The sequence below is a fragment of the Anser cygnoides genome, chromosome 2, assembly GCF_040182565.1.
Source record: "Anser cygnoides isolate HZ-2024a breed goose chromosome 2, Taihu_goose_T2T_genome, whole genome shotgun sequence".
Lineage (NCBI taxonomy): Eukaryota > Metazoa > Chordata > Aves > Anseriformes > Anatidae > Anser > Anser cygnoides.
The window spans coordinates 9846270-9870462 of record NC_089874.1 but is presented as its reverse complement, the minus strand read 5'-3'; the positions used below and the strand labels follow the sequence as shown (position 1 = coordinate 9870462).

The 24193-nt window shown below is 38.0% G+C and overlaps 1 protein-coding gene across 4 annotated transcripts in view; it reads right to left on the bottom strand.

Annotated features, from left to right (window-relative positions):
• The window catches only part of DNAJB6 (DnaJ heat shock protein family (Hsp40) member B6), a 67297-nt gene that overhangs the window by 36475 nt on the left and 6629 nt on the right, over nucleotides 1–24193 (bottom strand). For all 4 annotated transcript variants that reach the window (XM_066991447.1, XM_066991446.1, XM_066991444.1 and 1 more), the window contains 7 exons: nucleotides 20988–21096; nucleotides 19454–19563; nucleotides 16632–16691; nucleotides 16162–16272; nucleotides 5809–5940; nucleotides 4768–4909; nucleotides 3142–3212 (listed from right to left, as the gene is read on the bottom strand). In XM_066991447.1, coding sequence (XP_066847548.1) covers nucleotides 3142–3212; nucleotides 4768–4909; nucleotides 5809–5940; nucleotides 16162–16272; nucleotides 16632–16691; nucleotides 19454–19563; nucleotides 20988–21052 — 691 coding nt within the window. In that variant the 5' untranslated portion in view covers nucleotides 21053–21096. The remainder of the gene's footprint in view (nucleotides 1–3141; nucleotides 3213–4767; nucleotides 4910–5808; nucleotides 5941–16161; nucleotides 16273–16631; nucleotides 16692–19453; nucleotides 19564–20987; nucleotides 21097–24193) is intronic.

Below are 24193 nucleotides of genomic sequence, written 5' to 3'. Positions count from 1 at the left end.
CTCATCCCACTGCATGTTCGATGTTGTAAATCCTTTAGTAAAATTAGGAACCTTTGTTGTTATTAAGTATTTTGTGCTACTTTGGCCAAAGCTGAAGTTTAAGGAAATTTGTTGCCCTGGGTGAATCATTACCAAGTGAGTCAGTTTTGTACATACATGCAAAGTACATATTAGTAAGAAATTATACAAAAGTTTTCAAAGCAACCTAATGTGTTTTTACAGAGAAAGGAAACTCATTTCAGCAGCAAAAATACAAAGAAAGTTTGTATATATAATACATAATAGGAAGAATTTAAAATGGATCCACAGAAAACACAGGATGAGGATTCATTTCATGTATTACAAATTAAGCTGGATGCAAGAAAAAGGAGCTGTGCTATTTCAATTAATTCTACATATTGAAACAGGTGGAGACTATCACACTTTGGTCAAGTATGAGGATGTGCCAGTTTTTACCTCCGGACCTGGAACTGCCAATAGTATATTTGGACCAAGTATCCACCCAGTTCAATTGTCAGCCTGCTCAGATGCTAGTGTATGGGTATCTGCTCACTACCGTAGAGATTTTTACTCATGGATTTACTGATGGAACTTGTTTCTTGTCTGTTTTTTGTGCTTTGCCAGCTTCTCTTTCTGCCAAGAAAGTGCAGTGCTGCCATTTAAGACTGCATCTTCCTCTAGCTCTGACAATAACCAGCTTCAGGGATCTCAAGGCAGAAGAGAAACCATCCAAAACACCGTATCTTCATCAAATTTACACTGTTAAGGGATTTCATTAGGGAACCTTTGAGTGAATGGTCTACACCTCTATAATACCACACTTTTCTGGTTAAGATCTAACACAAGCATGTGGGTAGAGAATTGCCACTAGCAGCTATGCTATCATAATTACCTTCTTAACTTGAACTAATTAACTTAAATGTTAACCTAAAAGAGATAAAAACTGGGATTAAAATAGAAGGTAAAGATTGGAAGCTTAACATGAAAAGCTATGGGTAACCACAGGAAGGAATTCAAACTCAACTCCGGATTGTCCTAATTTTATTTGAGTTGGTTAACCAATTTTGAAGCACTTTTTACAGTTTACATAACTGAAAGGAACACTGTGTGTCCTAGAAATGTAAATTAACATTTTTCATAACTCAAGACATCACAACAAAGCCAGATTTTGAAATAAATTGATTGTTTAGTTGTCACCTGGATCAGGAGGGAACATACAAGGGGAAGGAAAAACAGCATCGATAAGAAAACGCTTAAGTTCTAGACTGAGTTTGTGCTTCTACACTAAAAACGTAACACTGAAGTAACAACTCTGCAAAGAACTTGAAAAGGGATGTAACATCTTTGGTCCCAAAACCAAAGTATATATTAACATCTTCTAACTCTTACTTTATTTGGTTGTATTAAATTAACATTGAAGAAGAGGGACAAAGTTAAGAGATGCTAACTTTGCTGTAAATTTGAATCCTATTCTAGCAGTTTTTTAGATTGCTGGTTTCGTGCTAAATTGAATCAGTTATCCTGCATGATAAACACGAGCAAATCTTTTCAATATATTTAATAATCAATGCGTTTGTTAGTACAAAGCAGATGGTGTTCAGTAAAAAGACATTAAGTGATCATTTAAAAACACCATGCTATATTTTTTAAAAACACTAGGCAAGACTAAAGAAATTGGTGAAGGCCAGATGTTCAAAGCTGGTGCACAGACAAAATTGTACAAGTGTAATTTATTTATGAAATTACCCAGAGGCTGGCAGGTGTTAACAAATGCCAATACTTATTTGCATGCTTCCCCTATGACATCAAGTCATCTTTCACTAAATTTTGAAAATCTGGTCTTAACTACAAATTAACACTTTGCTTCACTCCATTAATTAAAAAAGGCATCCATCTTCTTATTTTTGGTTGATGAGTAAAGTGAGATATTTTAATCAGTCAAGCTATTTTAACCATATTTAGCTTTCATTTGTCCCTAGTAAATTTGTGCAAATTTGCTCCAAAGTCACCATGTTTGTTCTCAAAATGAGAGAAAATTTTTCAGAAAGCTTTTTTTTAAAAAAGATACTGATTGTTTTCCTGTATATTTGTGTTCACTACAGATTATTTTTTGAAGCAGTCTCACAGTCTCAGAACTTAAAGCCTTTGTTTGTTTGTTTTTTTAACCAGTGATTTATTTTCCGCTCGGATCAAAAAAAAATTAGGGCAAAAGATGGAGTTAGAGAGTCAGCCTCTGAACGCTTCTTAAAAATAGGTGCTTCAAATACAGGTTTAGAAAAGAAATTAAATATGTTTTCAGTCACACTGAAGAAAACATCTGTAAAGAAAAAAGGCCCTCATCCTTCAGATGGAAGAAGAAGGTGGTGGGAAAAAAAGCACCAGTTTCCCAAGTTGCCCAAATCACACACAGACACAAGAAGGTTACAAATGCCATTCATGAAAGAATGCACCACAAACATCAGCATTTATTCATTTTGAATTTTTTTTTTAGCAAATGACAAAAGACCCAGCTTACTGGCTTCACTTTTGTTTACCTTTTGCTTACATTACACATTTAAACATTTGTCAAAACTTACTAAGTTGTCTGCATTCATGCACAACTAGAAAACATCCTTAATTTATTTAAACCAGAAATGCATTACCAGAAATGTATTAACATCATTCACTAGTAAATATTAAAAAAAAGTTGAAATTATTAAAAAGTTTATCCTGGAAATGTTAACTTCACAGCAGACTTAAACTACTAGTTGGCTCACATTTCAAACAAATTGGAAAAAGCAAGATTCATGCTAGTGTTAGTGTACATCTTGCCCTAGCACTACTGAAGGATCATGGTTCACCTTGGATCATAGATAATAAAAAGAAAAGTGCATACAGAAATTTACAACAATTTTAAGGACAAAAAAATGGTCCTATCGATGTGGTCCCAACAATAAACTCAAAAGTCTATGACAAATACAAGCTCCCGTGAGCTATTTATACTACTTAATCTTAAGTACGGATATACAGAAAGTTGAGTTCATTTGAAATCTTCAAAAAATGTTCCTGTCAATCCTCAAATGGTGGCTGTTATAGCTTAAAATTTCTGTTAAATGCGTGCGTTGAATTACTTGTTATCCAAGCGTAGCAGCTGCTCCTTACCATTTATTGTTAGCGACCTTAACTGGCCATCTTCTTCAACTTCTACTCTCTCTTGTCCGTTCTCAACAATTCTGTAGGACAAATAACACAATTCGTCATTTTAGAGCACTGCAAGCAGTTTGAAAACATACACCAGACCTAGGCTTTTAGATAACAAAGTACAACGGAGCACTGCCTGCTTAATACAACTGTAATTGGCAAGCTTTCACATTTAACAGTGCAGGAGCTGTAACTAGCGACCATCTGCATTCCCCCACTGATATTGCTTATTTATAGCAGGAAAATTGCTTTGTGGAAGTTTGAATCCTACCGTTTGTACAGTTCACAGTTAGAGCTGTCACCTCAAATTGTCACAGCTGTACTGACACTACTTACAATTATCTAGGACTAAATGTCTTTTTCACAGATAAAACTGTGCTGTCTTGATGTTTCATTTAGTATCATTTGTTACATGCATAATGTTCTAGATCCAATCACAATTTTGCTTAACACAAGACATGCAAGACAGTCTTCAATCCACCTTTAACTTGATCAAAGCAATTAAATTGGAGACCTACTGTATGATGAGTTTAGGACTAGCATGTACTAGGCAGAATTTAAGTATCCTTGACTAGAATAGGATATTATCAAAAAGCTATGTGGTTTTAGGTTCTTTGTTTGTTTGTTTTAAAAACAGGAAGATGAGCAATGTTTCAATTATTTTCAAAAAATTTAATTCATGCCAGAATTTTAACTATCTTGGCATTCTCCCCTCATGACTAAAATGAAGAAACCACATGGATGGATACAAACTTCTCTGATAATCAGACAGTGAAGAGAACACACCCTTATCAAAAACAGGGAGAAAGGCTTCCTGTCCAAAGCAAAGTGTTACTCAAAGTTACTCCATAAATTCCCAAATGCATTGGTTTCTCCATCACATATGGGTAGGCTACGTGCAGTACCTGAAAATTCCCTTTCCAATAAATAGGAAAAAGTTTCCTCCAAAGTGGGTTTCAGTTGCTTAGTTCACTTAGCAGATGAAACAAAATTAACTTTTACACAGAAGTTTAACTTCAAACACTTGTCTGGGAAAGCACACTAGAGCAGATGTTAGGGAAAGTTATTTCGTGTATCTCAAGTTTCCCAATTCCCAGTCAATAGCTTCATGACCAACAGAAGCCAAGCACACTTTTCTCTTCGAGAAGCCCAAGCTGACTTGGTAGCCAGTAGTCAAAGACCAGGATAAAAGATGCAAGGTTCTAAAAGCCCGCAAAGACCGCCGCTGCTAAGTCCCTTTCAAACAGCAAACAAGTTGCTGCCATCATTTTTCATCAGGGCAGTTCTCACCGCTGGCTTTACACAGTTAAACCCTCCTGGACTATTAGGAGTTTAGACAAAAACACTATCTTCTCTATTTTCCCATGCTACAGCTGCAAGTAACTCAGCAATGCCAAGAAGAATTACAAAGCCCAAAGCAACTTTTCTGCCTTAAAAAAACTCACATAAATCCAAAATTTTTTATGACATCATTAAAAAGTAAAAACACATACAAATACATGTATAATTTACCTATATATACATTTATATGCATGTATGTTCAGCTATGTATTTCTATATAGTTTCATAGAAACGTATCCTTCTTACCTCTTTGTAGTAATTTTTCTGCCGTTGACTATTTTAGTTGAGGTTGATACTGATTTGAAGTTACCCATCCCACTGCCACCAAACGATGCGGAGGAGAACGAAGTGAGACCTCCATGTCCCAGTGAACCAAACGAAGTAAAACCTATTGTGGAAAAAGTTAACATGAAAAGTATTCGACCAAAACCGTGTTTCTGCATGACTGTGAGCTTCAAATTTATCAGCCACCGGGACTACATCCTAGCTTCACAACACCCTTTGATGGCTGCATCAACACAACATCAGTGACTGATGGCATTAAACACTGGTATGAAAATAAAAACGTGACTCCAGCGCTATCACCTTTTCCCATATGTACCCACAGTTCCAAATACTGAGCACTGCTCAAAAACTGTTTGTCCCTTCCTTTAAAGAAAAGCCATTCAAGCCTGTCAGCTGAACTCAACCATTATACCATTCTTCCCGCTCAAGGTAAAGCTAATAACTTTAGATCCTGATTTTTCATATTATCATAGAAGACCAGATGCCTTGGGTTAGCAGACAAAACAAGTTTTGTATCAGTAATGTGCCAACTAGTACTGAAGATCTTTTAACACTTACAGAATGCTGAGTAGCAGCAAGTCTCAGCAACCTCTGAGACACAGCCTTCAACATTCAAGTTAAGTACCCCTAACTCATACTTAGTACTACCGTGGGTTTAAAGCACAGGTTTTCCCCAGTGATTTTTCAGGACCTTACCTAAAAGGTAAGGTCACCATCACACCAACACTCAAACACAGTTCAAAAACAATTCTAAAGCCATAAAGAAACTGTAGCACAAGAATTAAGAACGCAAACAATTCTACCTCTTTGAGGTCTGTTTACTTTTCATGAGCTTTCCAGGTAGACCTAAGGTTTTACTTACTTTTCAGAGAGCATCCTAAATTCAAAAAAATGGCCTCACAGTTGATTACACGAAGGAAACTTTACATCAAGAAGGCTTATTACATCAAGATGCTTTGTGAACCAAAACGGAAATTCCCTGTTAAGTATTGTGATATTTACCTGTGTCAAATGAAGGAAAAGCACTTCCAAAACCAGGGAATCCACCAAAAGCAGAGAAAAACGATCCACCACCTCTGCTTCTGCTTCCCCTTGGACCCCGCCTGCTCCCGAAAAAGTCTTCAAAAGGATCTTCTACAAAACACAAGACATTTAAGAGGTTAATCTCATTGAGTGATTCCATATTAAAACATTCGAGTTTCTTCAATTAAAAAAAAAAATCCTGTTATAGTTGAGATTCTTCCTTTGAAATATTTGATTCTACTGAGCTGAACAATCCTCTAAAAAGGCTCCTTTGGGACTAAATTCTAACTCATGTTTACATTTACAAATAATCATAAAAAGTGGTTAATCATTTTAACTATTTAGAATCAAAATCTGGTAAACCTAATGTAAATGCTCTTTCATTTTCAGCACAGTACAATTGGTAAGAGTTAAGACAATAGTATACTTACTTCAGATGCTCACATAGCATAACAAAGTATGGCAGAAGAAATCAAATCAGCATTTATTTGAAGATAAATACGTCCACTGAGTTAGCATTTGACAGATTTAGAACTTTTCAGATGCAGAATCATGACCCCTACACAGCAAAATTTAAATTTAACAATTCCTAGAATATTGCACACATTTATAAGCACTTTCTAGTTTATTGCCCTACGAGATTTACTGCAGACCACCCCAATGGTGTCTCTAAAAAGTAACTTCCAGATAGGTTCTATCAATAAGTGAAATATAAAAAGAACAGCCAGGGACTGACTGATGACTCATAATCTTTAACTATTCTACGTGTTTATTTTAGCACTTGCCACATTAGGCACTTCAAGCACTTATTCTGAGACACATTTAGGTAGTAAGTTACACGACACCGTTCATAAACCTACAAAGAACCATTCAGGCCCTACCAAGCTGTATCTCTGAATCTTTATTTATATATACTTACACACACACACATATGTATATAGACAGACACCTATACAAGAACTTCCCTATTTACTTAAGAGTAATCAAATTTTCCTAAAAAAATAGATACTACTAGGATTGTCTGAAAAATGCTTTTTTCCTAATGCTCTTAAAAAATAGAGCAACATACAATTTCAATCATATAATTATTACTTTTTATAAAGTACCTGTTATGTTAAATTCAGAAGAGTTCAACTACTACAACCACTCTCTCAATCAGAATCAGAGCTCTACCAGGATGAGTATTGTACAGTACCAACAATTTTACCAAGTTTTACAAGTGGGCGCTCAATACTGGAAGGTAAAAGTTTTAAATACTGCTCAGACTAAGCTCTTACTGGGAAATGCAGAAACTGGTGACAGCAGCAATAGAAGTATGAATGCAACACAAGATTCTTGTAACTGTCTGACTGTTCTGATATTTTCAAATTGAGAAAGAAGAGTTCAGAAACTCAATACTTAATCCAGCTCTGGTATCACTTCAAAAATCTAAGCTCATTTATGCTGTCACCCAGTCAATGCAGCAGTGACATTACCAAAACAATCAATCTGATAATAAAAAGATATCAGTTACCATCTGGTTTAAACATGATTACTTAACAGAAACGAAGTGTCACGATGTATTCATGCTGAACAAATACAGCCCCTGAAGTCCAAACACATACTCCCACCAGCAAAAGATACAAAATGCCAGGAACAACCAAAATAACCCTATCTTTCCCCTAGCTTCCACAGTTATTTACAAGGCAGGACCAAATTTTTATCTTTCATAGAGCAGACAAGCAAGTGGTCTGTTTTTTTTTTTTGTTGTTGTTCCTCAGGCTGTTATGCTATTTTTTATTTTAGAACAAGTTTTCTTTAATACAAAGATGACCCGTTATGATATTTAAAAGATTAGAAATAAAACAAGACTCCTGGGCATAGAAATAAGGGAACCTATAACCAAAATCAGCATTTTCTTTAAATTGTCACAGTACTTGTTTGGGAAAAAATTGTGGTATTTTTCAGACTAGCTTATCAGTTAGCAAGTAAAAACACTGCAGTTAATTGTTTTGTAGTCCAATTTATTTTCACCAGAGTGACTCAGAAGCTAGTTATGAAGGTCATTCACTCATGTGTACAAATGATCTATATTATATTACTCCCACTGTTAGGCTTTCTAATTATAGTCCAATTTTTCTTGTTACCTGGAGTTTGAATAAAAACAAAACAACCTACCATGTGAACTTGTAGTTTCTTACCTCCCACAGCATAGCAGCCTGTTCTGCATGTGAAACTCTCCTCTTCTGCACAACAGCAGCAAAAATGCAGGTTTTTATGGGAGATCACAGAACCCCCGACATCCCTGCTGTCAGCCCAGCTCTAAACTGATTATTGCCTACTCCTAGCTACATGAAAACCTAACCTAGACTTGGGCATGCCATATTAGCCTTTGGCAACCCTACGTACCAAAGAAAGAAATCGGTACTCTACTTCTAGCCTCAGGTGATTTCTGTTTGCAGTCTGGATCATGATCCTCCAATGCTCTTCCAGTAGTTCTCCCCAGTAAATAAGATAGTTAAACCACTCCCCTGCAACTGACTGCTGAATCCTCAGCAAGATAGATTATTTGGAGGCAAGAAGATGGCTTTCCTGGGGGAATATTCCCTCCCCTCATGACTATGTTACCAGACATTCAGGTAAAGCATGAAGAAAAAAATACTAAAAACACTGTGGAGAGAGGACAGCAGGAGGCTTCTCCATTCAAAATGCAGCATCATTTGTTGTATCCACTACCAAACGCATGTAAATATAGTGCCTGCATGATTGAAGCCGCTGTTTATGCTTTTAGACAATAAATCAAGATGACAAATAGTACCACTCAGGAAAATAACATTTCAGCCTGCTAGGTCTATTTTTGTGGTTTAGCAGAACCTTTCTATGCACGACCACCTTTGTGCATAGCTAGCTTTTCTAACATGGTTCAAATGAAGTGAATACCACAATATTGCCCCCTTTTTTTAAATGACTTCTCTTACACTAGTCATTTTGGTGCAATTTACAATCCATACAATTTTCTTATTGGATGTTATATGCATATAAAATCAACAAAACTAAGCAGAAAAAATAAGGCCTTTCTTAAAATGGAAACTACTATATAAATACTACACAACAGAAAAGCACCATAAAACCAAAATACTGTGCCAGTGTCACCTTAGAGTCTAACTGAATACTGTCTGGAGATAATCCACAGTTTATTTTAATCTGGGTATTACCAGAAGCTTATGAGAGGACAGAACATCAGATTCCATTTCAAAAGAAATGTTGCAGCACACTTCTGACATGAAACTTGCGGCACCATCAAGTTGATGCCACAGCAAGGATCAAGAGAGACCAGAAGGTGAGATTTTGAGGAAGCCAGCAAGACAGGCTTGTACTGGATCAACAACATGAGATGACATGGAGATTTTTGGGGAGAAAAATGCAAATGCTTAAGCAAAGAACTCACAAAAACTTATGAAAAAACGAGACACAATGAAGGACTTCAGGACTCTTGTTATTTGGTAGGAAGACCTAACAGTTGACAGTTGCTGAAGCCAAATTAACATGAAGCTAGGAACACAAAAACCCCAGCAACACAAGACTGTACATTAGTGTCAGAACTTTCAGGTGGTTTTCTTAGAGTTAACACGTTCCCAAAAGAATCTACTTACATCAGAAAAATTTTTGTGCTAATTCAAACCCATCAACTGCCCTATTCCTCTTGGTAGAACGTTACACCAACTCACTGTGTACAACAGAATCCTACCTTAATTTTCTGTAGTCATGGGAAAGAATTTACCCTCAAAACAAATCAAATACAACCACCACCACTAAATATCTCACTGCAGTTCAAAATGAAGTAGGTCATGATCCTCCCACCCTCAGTTCTCATCTGTAACAGAAACAGGATTTTCTCACTTTCAGCAGCATGATCCACTCGCAGAATACTAACGCAAGATGTGGTCCTATTTGTCTTTCTTTCCTGCCTTGTGATCACAGAACCACATGACAAGTTGCATTAATTCATTGATGCTAAAGAAAACACTACACGTTTGTATCGCTAGCTTTCTGTTGCATCCATGAGCTAATCTGACTCAGTACTGGTGAGACTGCTGTATTTGAAAGAAAGCGGCCAGGAAAAGCACCATAGGGTGGAAGAAGGGACTAAAGAAGGCAAAACCTGAGAATCTGCATCTGAGGCAGCCCACAATTCAGTTTGATTTAACCAATTTCATTAAATCAATCTAAGGCATTAGCTCAAATCACCAAAAGTCACTATAAACTAAACACACCACACTTCCTATGACGGTCACTTCTACCATGACACTTACCTCTTCTACCATGGCAGCTGCCTGGGCAACCAGAGGGGTTCCTACCAGCTGAACAGAGCACTGCCCGATCAAAGGACGTTCAGCCAAAGCACTTCTCTGCGATGGTTTCCAGTGCCACTGTAAAAGCAACTGCACTGGTACAGGGCAAACAGCAGGAACAAGTGCCCAAGGGTTGAAAGGAGCACAGGGACATGCTTTCAGCACTACTGCTACCCCTCATGAAAGGGTTAAGCACATCCCAGTGGAGTGCCATCGTTCACCTCCAGAAGACTCAAGAGTCGAGATAAATTGTGCACTGTCAGCAAGAGTTCTCACACGTACAAACTGCTGCAGCCAGAGACGTCGATAATCTCACAGGTACAGTATGCAAACGAACACTGCCCTGTAAAGACAGGCTCACTGCTCAGTCACCACTCGCAGGACGACTTGCCCAACCAAACCCTCCTTCCTTTATTCTCTGCAATAAAAGCCATGCTATTGCCTCCACCGAAGCGTGACACTGAGGAAAAGCTTGTATTGCAGATGCAGGAGGAGGACACTGTAACTGTAGCACGCTGAACAGAGTCACGTTGAAAGGCTGCTCGGCCCCACATAAGGGAGCAGTCAAACTGAACTGCACTCGCTATTACAGCCTGCAGTGTTTCAGCAAGCAAGACAGAACAGGCTGCCTGCCTGCCACGAATTCCTTCTCTCAAAGGCACACTGTAACTGACTTTATGGACCATAACAGAACTGAGCATAATAAATGCGGGTCTGAATAACACCCTTATGCAAAGGGCTACAGTTACATGATGTGCTGAAGAAAATCCTTGGAGTAGGTGTTTCTATCTTGTCTCCTATTTGATAAAAGTTTCAAGGATACAGATTTGCAGAATACACACAGGACCTGGCGCTACAGCTCTGAATTATACCCAAGACACAGTGAAGTATATCACCAGAGCTGCACAAGCAGCAGAAACCCAGAGGCGCTTTGCATGGAAATATTTTCTTCCTTAACTACAAAGGATGCTATAGCTGCTGTGTTGATGCCACTTACTCTGAAGAGACACTGAGATGTTGCAAACACTGTTGATTCATCTGTATAGTGTTTAAATACAGACTTTTATAATTGCTCACTTCCATAAATTAGATGTCAAACAGATGGTTGCCCCAGTTATTTAGGAAACTTTACTTAGTAGAAATGTCATAGCATTTCAAAGTCTTTCTAATGATATATACCAGAGATCCTGGATTAGTAATTCCCTAGAAAAAAGAAGATTCAAAACATTACCACCTTTTAATTCCATCTATACCATAATTAAATAGATGTTAGAGAATGGTAAGTTCAACTCTACACAGCATTTCATTTATCAGGCCACTGCCCAAATGTTCAGACACACCTTAAAAGTGGGGAAATCTTCCACTACCACTGTATGACCTGCTCACCTTGTGCCACGTCCAGCATTTGCCATCCAAAAAGAAAATAAATCAATCTTGGGGACTACCAGGTTGAACTGGCTCAGAGATGCACACAACAAATGCAATCAACAAAAGGCAGAGGAAAGAAGGCATGCCTGGGACAAACCTCGTGTTTGGCCAGCAAGCTATCAACCAGCTCCTCAATGCATCTACTGGGACATTAGTCAAAGATTCAAGTTTTAAGATGCATGGAAGAATTTGGAGCAAGGCCTCCTTCTCTGCAGCAGAAGCAGCTGTATGGTAGCTTCACTACTCATGGAGCCACTGCACTGGTTCCATCTATCCTGTTTGAGATGACTCCTGCAATGTAAGCATTTCCTTTGAAGCTATCGAGTTATTTCAGAAAAAATAATAGTTGTAAGATCTGGACCATTCAAGTGAATAACTATGATCTAAGACTGGTGCTTAACTACAGTTGTGCACTTTCATACTAAAGCAATGAATGCACATGCAAATCTTTGAGAATCTCTAAATACCAAAAGTTGCACATTTCTGTCAATTATAAGGAGGAAAACACTGTGCAAGATAGCTTTAGTTTGAAGCCTCCTCCTTGTTCAGTTTTAGGAATCAATTTGACTAACAAATGTATTTTGCATTAGAACATCTAATCATCATAATTATCACAAAATTGGATTACGTATGGATTAAAACCACAACGTGACTGTTAAATACAACCCTTGCCCTAGCAAGATTGTATCTAAATGTCAAAAACAGGCTTTCACATTCGTCATTTGAACATGTCATTTGGAGATAACTGAAGCTGAAATGTCTACCCTCCCTTGGCTCTGACTACTGAACAGTCACTTTCAGTCCTTGCGATGAAAAGGTTGATGAAGCTACCCTATCCTGCTTCTGAAACAATGTCCTGAAACACAGATCACATAAAGAAATTTTACAATGATTACTGCACACAGATTTTCCTGTCAGGTGAAGTCTTTAGCCTATATACTTAAGGTAACTCTATACTTTTCCAGAACTCGTGTACTGCTTTCTGTAGTCAGTATTACAGTAGCTACTCTGCAGTAATTCTGTTGTTTGATGGAACCAAACCACATTCCATATAGCTAGCTCCTTGAGTTCCTCTGTGAAAAACATAAATATCTAGTTAACCATATATAGAAGTTTAACTCTACCTATGGTTTCCAACATTATTCCCCAGGCTCCCCAGGGCAGTGGTCATGACACTGAGCCTGCCGGAGTTCAAAAAGCATTTGGAAAACACTCTCAGACAAAGGGTCTGATTTTTGGGTGTTGCTGTGTGGAACCTAAAGTTCGACTGGGTGACAACATCCTTGTGGGTCCCTTCCAACTCAGAATATTCTACGATTCTACAATTATAGAGTTTTGAATATCACTTTACCAGGTAAGTGTAACACCCAACATAAAATTCCACAGATGACATATAGGTTTATATGCATCATTTGGTAATAAATTTATATTAAAATACATCATGAATTCTAGTTACCAGAAAACAAACGCAGAACATTTATTAAATACAATTCTAGAAGGTATACTGAGAAAACTAGAGTGTGTTTAAGCACATTACAGCTGTTAAGATTATTATCTATGTCAAAAGAGACAGACTTCTCTAAGCCATCAAAGTCCAGACTGGACATCCACCTGGAGCAGCTTAACACATTTGACCATGGAGAAAAATAAAAACAAAACATGGTTCCTTGTTGAATTCAGTTGATTAGACACAGAGGCATCTAATGCCATTTGACATGCCCTAAAATATCCTGCCTAGTTACTGCTCGCTGAAGGACAGTGACGTGCTGTAGGTCCTGGGCTGTATTTTCCAGACCATACGGAAGTTACTCAGGCATCTCAGATACTCTAGACCATCTCAAGTGTTACCGCATGCCCATATGAAGCTCACTGTATACAAAAGGTGACTTTACTTCAGGAGTTGTTTGAACCACTATATAGGTTCTTAGGTCACTTCTGTGCTCCTAGGATGCCATTCTTCCTTTCAGTGCAATTCCTCACTGAAAATCCCTTCCAATACATAATCTGTTCTTCAACTGAGAATCTGAGAAGCCTCTAAATCCAAACTTAATCAGTTCTTTAATAGCCCAGAATCCCAGTCAAGGGTTTTTGCCTACACCCAAACACATTCATTATTGTTCTTCACAAAGCTTGGAGGAGCCATCTTTAAATTAATGAATACACCTCCACCGTCAGCGGTAACATTGGGAACCTTGCCTCACTGTGAACTGTAAAGATAAAGCAGAAGAATCTCCTTGAAAAGTTTACGACCAAAATACAAATTAAACACTACGTGGAACACAAATAAAACAAATCAAAGCAAGCACCATATGCAAATTGAATAGGATACAGTTTAAGTACAAAACTTACTAAAATGAGAAATCAATCCCTATAATCAGGGGTCAACAGTTCTAATGTCAAAGGACAGTTCAAGAACAGAACAGCTATATGGCATGGAAGACTGAACACCAATTAACCAGACATTCATGTTCCAAGGCAGTACTATGCCATACAAAAAGTAGTACCACAGAGGGAACAGCACCTTTTCCCTTCTTCCAATGACAAGGATTACAACACATCCATTCGTCAAAGAGACTGAAAACTATCACTGAAATTGCTCAGTAGGAAAAGGCAGACTCTGCTGTAACAGTGTCACAGAAAACAAGCCCACATGCCTGAGCTGAGAGCTGACCTGCTGTTAAATTATCAGCTCAGGTTCAGAAGAGCACTCGCCTTCAGGCACACTTACTTTTACAAAGTATTCGCCTGCAAAGCAAGGAAGAGAAACTTTGGCTGAGCTAATTCCAGAGCAACACATAGCAAAGGCGTAACTTAACTTTACTCCATTTGGAAGCGTTTCGAGCTGCCTTCAGAGTATTGCATATTTACATTTGAAGAAAGTCTGAAGGGACCTTTCAGTTAACAGTATTAGTCAAAAGTTAGAATGTCTGACAGAAGGTCATCTCCAAGCAGGGCCACCCACAGCAGGGTACCCAGGACCACAACCAGGTACCTTCTGAAGATCTCCAAGGAGGAGACTCCACCACCTCCCGGAGCAACCCGTGCTGGTGCTCCAGCACACTGACGATCACACTCATTTCCTCATGTTCCCAGGGAACCTCCTGCAGCTGTGCCCCTTGGCTTGTCAGTGGGCACCAATCTGGCTCCACCTTCTTTATACACTTTCTACAGACATTTAGAAACTGACAAGACCCAACTCCAAGCCTTTTTATGATAAACAATGCCAGTTCTCTCAGACTTTTCCTCATATAAGAGATGCTCCAGTCCCTTCATCACCTTCATGGCCTTTCACTGGACTCCTTCCAGTATCCCTCCTATATTGGGGAGCCCAGAACTGGACACAGTACTTCAAGAGTGGGCTAACCAGCACTGAGATCACTCATTTCAACTTAAATGGAAATCCTCTTTTACTATTCTTCTACTGTGGGAACAGTGAAGGAGTTTTATCTTCCCAGTCCAAGCCCCCACCTCACTCATCAGTATTTTTTTACTAGATGCTCCTTCCAATCCATCCTTTACTTCTGCTCATTCCCCACTGGATTCTTCCTCTAATCACTTCAGATCTGCTGCTTATCCCCAGTCAGACTCTTCTTCTAGCTAGCCATCTAACTCACCAACTAACCTTCTACTGGATTAAACCTCTAGCCTCTCAAACCCTTTTCTAATCTTTCCTTATAGTCATCAAACAACCAAATGACGATCACTGAGGAGTAACCCAAAGAAATATATAATTAAAATTGGAGCTGAATTAGCCAATTTAGTTTTTAAGTAAATACTGAACACAGGATGTATTCCTCTTTTGCTGCATAAAATGCTGACCTATAAACATGCACTGAGATATTGAAAGAGAACTCTACCACTTGTGAAAAAGCCCTCACACACTTGAGCAAGCAAAATCACAAAGCCAAAAGAGCGTCAGCAACATGGTAAAAAGGTCACTGACAACTTCATCACATATTGCTTCCTTTAACTACATGAAGCATGCAGACTTCAAGAGCTATTTAAGTTATCCGTACCTTTAGGTGCTCCGTCCCCCAAGCAGACATGTGACATAAAATTTGGAAGACTATCTAGAGTACGTATGCAGCTGTTTTTATTTTGATACCAGAAAACGATTCGTGGTATACCATTTCACATTAACTGTTACAACATAGCTCTCAATGTTAACCTACCCAGTCCAGCAGCTCTCAGAACTACATTAAATATTTACAGACCAAAAGAGGTCAAATTCAGCAGATTAAGTCAGAGAGAATTCCAGTGTATACTTTTTCTGCCCAATGTTATTTCCTTCCAACCTATAGAGACAGATGCCACAGTTTCATTGTTTTTTTTTTTAAACCACACCTTCTGACAAAACATGAAGTGGCAAGCCAAACCTGTTCTGTACTACCAAACCAACTAAGAATAAAGTGAACGGTAACAAACATTTCATTATTATATAAAATAGCAATTGTTTACCACCAATTTGCAGAGCTACTTCTCATAAAGCCATATTAGCTATGTTTGTTTTCTAAGAGCGAAGTTTTAGCCACACTTCAGACAAACATAAAACTAAAACCAGTAAACCACTTACCGAAGAAGTCAAACGAAAACGGGTCCCTTCCACCAAAAAACTCCCTGAAGACATCCTCTGGGTTACGGAATGTAAATCCAAATTCAAATGGATTATCATGATGACTTCCGCCTGCAAAAAAAAAAATCAATTACCCTCACAAATTTGTGTTGTTAAGAAAGTTCAGGCTGATATGGTTTTTGAATTATTTAAAAAATAAATACACATTAAACTTTCTAAAATTCCTCTATAAGGTATCCCTCAAGTTAATTACGCAATACTTTTTAATAATTACTTCTATCTTCTGTTTCCAGATATCAGCAATATCTTTTATAACTAGAAAAACTGTAAAACAATTCTAAATTCAGTTTTTAAAATATTACATTTTAGGCCTTAGTGATCTGGCATTTCCAGACTCCTATCTTAGAAAGCTGCAGAAAATGGCTTTCCATGAGAACAGAGAAAACAAAGACTGGCAGTTATCAACATACCTCCACCTCCATTTATTAAGCCTTCTTTTCCATATCTGTCATAGATGTCACGTTTTTTAGCTACAAGGAGAAGTTGAACATTTTATCAGTAAACGAGCAGATTGAATTTGGAAAAAAAACACTTAAATGTTATTCCCAGCTAAACATCTCAAAGCTAGCTTACTTAAGAAAGTTCGAAAATGAAACTAATAAGAATTTTTGTTAAAGACTACCAAAGCAATTTAGGTTCAAAAAAAGTAAGACATTAACCTTTAGACTTACCACTATTTAGTTGTAGAAGCTTAGGTTCCCTTGTATCAGGAAAAAAATATGGAAAGTTCCAGCATTCCACAAGGAGTTTTGTCATTAAAAAAAGACTACTGCAGTCTTCATCATCTTTACACAACTACCATTCAGAGCTTTAGGTTGTAAAGCTCTGGAGTACTCTCCTCCATGTAAGTGTAATCTCAAAGTTGGTCAAAACTCGACTAGATAAAGCCCTGATCATCAGTCTCCAAAAAGGAAGATTCCAGTCTCTCTGGCAAATCGTCTATTCCAGTGCTTAAGCATTCCCATTGTAAGCATTTTCTTCCTTCTATTCAACTGGAATATCCCTTGTTGCAGATTTACCTTGGCATTGCCTCTTTTCCTTTTATTGTACAAGACCAAATTAATCATGACCAAGTTAAAGTAAGGAAGGACACTGTTTTGTATGACACACTACAAATTCAAGTTAATTATAACCACTTCTAGTTAAACATGGGGACCAAAGAGATGTTAAAAAAATGCCATGGAAGCATTTATCTCAAACTACTTGTTCGCTATTATTTTAGAAGACATGGAAAGGCTCTTAATTCCACTGCAGATCAGCATTCCAGTGTCCATGAGAAAGGGGGAGAGAACAAGTTAATTCCATGTCACTGCATAAGAACAGACTGCACTGCTGGTACTGGAGAGGAACCCGAGAGTACCATGCAGACAGGCAACTTATCCCGCTTGCACTTCTGTGGAAACATGAGCCAAGATTCAGTCAGGACATCTGGTTTTAGATAATATTAAATAACATGCTATTCCCACAGGAATCTTTTCAGGGAAAGACATTTTTGAAATTTAAATAGTATCACTGAAAGAACACAGTTACCTCAAGCAGCTGCTGAAGAGTAAAATACTTCCTTCTGACCAACAAGAAATTAAGTTTTATATACTGGCTATCACTCACAAACAATGGAAACTTGCAACAAATACACACACGCAGAGCAAAGCCAGGTACGTTAGCCATAACGCCTTTCTAGAACATAATTTTTAAATAAAGGAGGTTAACCTGCCCACCAGTGAGAAACAGCCAAAGCAGCAAGGTGAACAAACTGTCAGAAGGGGCAGGAAACAGCAAGGAGGACTTGAGGGCTCAAAAAGCCCAACGTTCGTCTTGAAAAATATAATGTTCTTGAAACCTCAAGGGAAGCGTGTCCTATGATCACCCAATTTCAATATTTGCATACGTAACCCCTTACATAACTATTCTTCTTGCAGAAGTCTGTCTTCATTCAAACCAATAATGGTTTCAGGAAACTTTATTAAGTTTGCATGACTGATGATTGCCTCTGAACTACTGGGCTCAGGATTCAGTTACCCTTATGCGTAAGTGATTGGTAAGACATCAATAACTTTGGATTTGGTCTACATCCAAAAAACAAGCAGCATTTCCATACGATATTCTGAAATTCTAGCAACATACTGCTTCTGAAGAATTCAAAGCTCTGCACACCAACCAGTTCTTTCTCCCATGCCAATTAAGAATCAAAACCAAAGAAACAGGGTGTACGAGACAGCAGCTTGATAAACCAGGCCAAATTCTGAAGGGCAATCTAGATGTTGCTGCTACTACTTTAAATATAGCTTTCCCAAGCTCATTGGTCTCAGGTGAAATCAAGGACACTTCAGAAATAGCATATAGACAGCTGCAGTCAATTACAGAGGAAAATAATCAAAGTTCTTAAAACACTTTGTTATGATTCAGACTGCTTTTGCCAGAACACTCACCAAAATTAATGCTGCTTTTCAAGCAGAAAGATACGGGTGAACTAAAAGCTGAATTCCTGCACTGCATGGGTCAGGCTGAGCAACTGTTTTGTAACAATTCAAAACATACACGCTCTCCTCAGTATCACAGTAGACTGAATTTATGGAATTCACCCAAACACAAGCCAAGTTTTCAAGCAAGTATTAAAAAAAAATCTCAGGCTTTGTCAAAACTAGTTTACTATTAAAAGAACTAGCAACAGTAGATACTTCAGAGGTTGTCTAGACTCTTTTGTAATGGTAGATCTCAAAACACAAGCTAAAAATCTTTTCACTTCCCCCACAATAAGTCTCATTAAAACAACAGAATCTGTAAGACGTTATTGGCATTACTAAATTAAATTCCCTAAAAAACAGTATCACACATCCACACGCACCATAAACTTGAGGCATTTCACTTAACACTTCCCCCATATTTACACTAACATTGGCTCGACCTCCTTAGGTATGGTGAATTCTCAGTAGTCACTGATACCTCTTCAGAAATTTATGTAGAGGGCCTAGCACACGTGGGATTTTGGTTTCAAGAAGGAAATTGGCTTAGTTACTCATCTAGTGAGATCCTGAATTTTCAGTTTCAAAATTTCTGCTTATTCTGCCTTATCTGGAAGCTTCTGTTTCTTTGCAAAGAAAGTAGTTGAGTTAGATGATGAATCATGGTTAAAATAACCCTTTAAAACATCATGAATTTTCTCCTCAGCATTTTTGGTCTCTCACCCAGTACCTAGAGACCTGCAGTTCAGAAGCTCTTCTAAAATACCTACCGTCTGACAAAACTTCATACGCCTCAGCCACTTGTTTAAATTGCCGCTCTGCCTCTTCTTTGTTGTCCGGATTTTTGTCAGGGTGCCATTTTAATGCCAATTTACGGTACCTAAGTGGAAAGAAGTTAGAGGTTATTTGAAATGAAGAAATATGATATACTGATACAGACAAAAATGTTTCAAACAAGATGCCAGGACTAAAATATTTAGAATTTCCCCAATGATTTATATCTTGCATCTAGACTGATAACAACAGATTTTGCAGGTAAACAAAGAATTGTCTAGCCAGATTTGCTTTATATATACACATATCTATACACACACACACACACATATATATATAAACTAGAGTTCTTTAGCTATTTTGAGATGAATTATTCCTGTGCGTTTCTGAAAATATAGCAGGTGTGTCAAAACATCCCCTAACTTTTCTGCTCCATGATTCTCCTTAGAAGCTCCGTACTACAATCAACTATGGCAAGCATCAAGGTTACTCTGCTGATAGAAAAAGCTCCAGGAGTACCCTGATACCAAACCGTCACAGCATCTAACATCAGTGGCTTGACTGCTATACCTGTATACAGTCCCTATCCTCAAAAGAAGTATTTGAGGCAAAGTGTTCATAACCACTTAGAGGAACAAAACTAAACTTTGGCTTATGTTGATTTGGACTGTTTTACACGGTCATAAAAGATTACAGTTCAAACAGTTCATTTTGAACTGTTTTTACATAAACGTATATGCAGGAATTTGCACAAGAACAAGGGAAAAAAACACCTACCCTGCACTAGCACAATTTGATTAATTTTAAACTCAAGTACCCAGGAGAAGGCAAGACAAACTTTTCTCTGTCACTTGAAACTGCAACTTAATGTCAGATGTTTCTGGTTTACTAAAAATGCATGCTACCAGAACATTTCTTTCCAACAGTTCCCTGAAAAGTAAACAGTATTTTTTAAAATGTTACAAACACCCAACCTAAAACAATACAAAGACAGTAAGTCCAAACAAAGAACTGTATTTAGTTCCTTTCAGTATTCCTAATTTAAAGTGTTTCATTTTTTTATATAGTAACAGATGTTCTGTCCATCAAAATCTAAGCACAGGAACCAGACTTCACATTAAGTACTAATACCAAACAACAACCAAAAAACAGTGTGCCAAATATTTGTTAATAATTTAGAAAAAGCACCTCTGCAAATGAGAGGAAGATTAGTTGCAGTTCAGCCACAGAAGGGGCTGTCACTGCCTGTACAGTATCAAGCTTAGAGATAAACTTGTACGGAAATGCATTTAACAGCAATCACAAACCAGTGGCAGACAGCATTTTCACTTCAGCAGTACCCAGGATTATTTCCCCAATTTCATAAAAACAAGCGAATGCTTTTCTTCAGATCACTGCATATTTCTCAGTTAGTAGACGTATTACCTCAAATTACTACTCATCCAAGTATTGAAAACACAGTGAGGAACTGGAAACCATGTGATTATATTTGATCCGAAAACATCTCATGTATACCAAAGTGACACTTACGCTTTTTTAATATCTTCTGGTGAGGCATGCTTCTGCACTCCCAGGACTTCATAGTAATCCACCATGTTTCAGCAGTTGTCTTGTTCACAATAGACGGGTCTTTCAAATCCTGCAACAAGAAGAACTTGTAAATGAAGTTTGTACAGTCACACTACTTCATAAAAAAAAAAAGGGAGGAATTTAGTATCTTCTACTACCCAACCCAACAGAGTTGCTTGTTTTTAGAAATTCAAATGTTCCAAACACACACACGCTAATTTTAGGTTGACACCAACAGTCACTTTGATTCTAGTTTGGATTTATGTTCTTTAATTTCACTGAAAGTCTAAAGAAATTTAAGGAAATGCAGGTCCTGAAATAAACGTGACTGGTAGTTTTAATCACAACATTAAGAAGAATTTGTATAGTATATCATCATTTTGATATACAAATTAATAACCTCTGAATGCAAAAGCCACCATGAATCATGTCCACATGATCATCTAGGTTGGAAGAGACCTCCAAGATCACTTTGTCATCTCTGGCACCTATGTCACATCTTAAGCACACATGAGCACAAAGTGCCACATTCTTTCACATCCACTTTTCAGAATACTACTTCCACTTTGTTCCTGTCAAAAAAAGCAGCGTGCAGGTCTCAGAAATTTAAAATTCCTCCTATTGTTTCCGATAAGCCTTTCCTGTACTCAGATCTTGACAGCATAATCACTTAAAAGCTAGTAAATGCCATTTACTTCTTCTATGCTTGCCAATAGCAAGTACACACCCAGGCAACATCACTCAAACTAAGGTTAGCCAATGAAGTCCAGTAAGGGAGCACTTTGTGTGTCTTAGAATGAGAGAATAAAGTTTTCACAGGAGTCCTAAAAAATCTACAAGTTAAAAGAAAAAACACTGGCCATAGTTTAAATAAAGTTTTTTGTCAATATCGGAGGATAGTTACAGGGAAGACAATAATCATTAATCCAGATTGCCACAAAGATTAAAGAACAGAACCTTCCTAAAAACACAAAGAGCATTTCCTCTCTTCCTGCAACGACCTCCTCTCAGTGCAACAAGTCTCTGTCCTGCCACAAATTGCAACCACCTTTCCATCTTACCTCCTCTTCTGGTTAGTTGCACGAACAAAGCAACAGTGACCTTTTCAATCACTTATTGACTCGTTGCATGTAAAGTCACCCAAATATACTCAGAGCATAACAACACAGCAATTATTCACATTTTCTTATCCATGCAACAGGAAAAAAATTAGTTGAAACCAGTTTTTCTTCCTTCAAGTCATTCAGTTTTTCATTTCAGTCCAGGCAAAGCCTCATTTTCACATTCTTTCGCATAAATGCTGAAAGAATCAAGCATGATACAGCCCACTAGAATATTCTGAAATTAATTCACTCTACTGATATTACATGCATCTTTCAACATCCTGGGCCACAAACATTAAAGGGAGACTTCCTTTTAAAATAAATTGGTACATCTTCAAAATGCATTGCTGTTGTAGCTTAAAGCCTCATTAGATTTAATTGGGGATGTGGTTACACAGACATTTCCTCAACTGGCAAAGCCAATTTAAGAGATAGCCTGCCATCCTGCCACCCCCCTGCCCCACCACTTACAGAAACAAACGTCTAGGAGTAGCTACGTGCTTTTAGCAATGTAGTTAACCCTACAGTCCCACAAGCATTTAGAAATGCAGCAGGTAGGGAGACCTCTAATTGACTCTGCCCTTTGATGAAACAAACAGTAAGGGTATGGTTAATATTGTAAGCAACGCCAAGAAGGGAAGTTGAAAGACATACATTAAAACGAACATCAAGAATGCCAATACCCACAGAGTAACAGCAGGCTCCAAAATGTAAACATACAGGTTACCAAAAATAGCCCAGAATATTTCCTATCAAGTGGCCTAGCAAGATTTTTTGTTTCCCAAAAGAGTGATTAGAACAGGTAAGGACACAGCTAGCAGGGGTTAAGCATGTTATCAGCCCTGCAGCCGATGGTTATGGGTCACAGCACGCGCAGAAGAGACCGGTTACAGAACAGAACCAGAAAAAAGAACCCAGGACGAGCCAAGCCCAGGCCTGGATGTCAGAGCCCCACCTACCACGAGGTACTAGCCTACAACCAGAGCGTTAACAGCAGGAAGCCACATAAGAACACACACCACACTGCTAAGGGGATCTTCCATACTCTTTTTTTTTTTTCTCCCCTTACAGTCAAAACTTATATTAGCACTCCTCTCAATTTTGCTAGGTATCTTAGAGATAAAATACAAAACTCAATCATCTCGCTGGAGTAAGCAAGGGGGGACAGACCCAACACACCAGTCTATACATAGACACCAGGATCCTAAATAACAGAAGCCTAACATTGGGACCAAATAGGAGCACTGAGGCAGCACGACTCATTCTCACTAGAGCACTTACTCTGGTGCAGATTACTGCAACTCTAAAAAGCAGCCGCCCTAAGAACGACAGAATTATTTGTTTCAAACAATAGTCTAGGGTTTGCTTATTCTTCTGTGGGTGTGGTATTGCTCAGATTTTACTTGTCACCAATATGATGCGTGGAATTAAGACCAGCAGCTCTCTATAGAGAACGAACTGCCTGTATTCTCCTACTCTTACTCAACCATTCAGGCAACAGAAAGAGTCCATCTACAAGTAATCATCACTTCTATCGGTTGTTACGATAAAGAATAAACCAAACTGCTACGATTTCAGGCATCATAAGAACATCATCTTGTTCCCAAGAGTTTTAACAACATTTACACAAAGAAAATTTATCTGAAGCTCCCTCTCTTCCTCCCCGCTGTCCAGCTTAGGCAAAACATACAAAACCACAAACAGACAAACAGATAGCATCACCTAATGTTTAGTCCCTTAAATACCTGGATTTTTGCTCAGCATCCAGTAAGGAGGGGAAAGAAAAAAAAAATCACACATACTAAAAAAGACACCTGCATACAATGTTTCTAGGAAAAAATAAATAAAATATTCACTGTGGAAAACAACCTCCACAAACTTGCAACAAAACAGAAAACAGCTAAGATCAACAGCTTTAAGGGTAGCAGTGACATGCACGGTAAAGACACCCAGATGACTCCACGAAACAAACCAGACACCTTCCTGCAAAGCAGAAACCAAAAATACTCAACTGCCCTAACCAAAATGACATGAAGAAAATCCCTACCCCAGCCCGTCAAACGA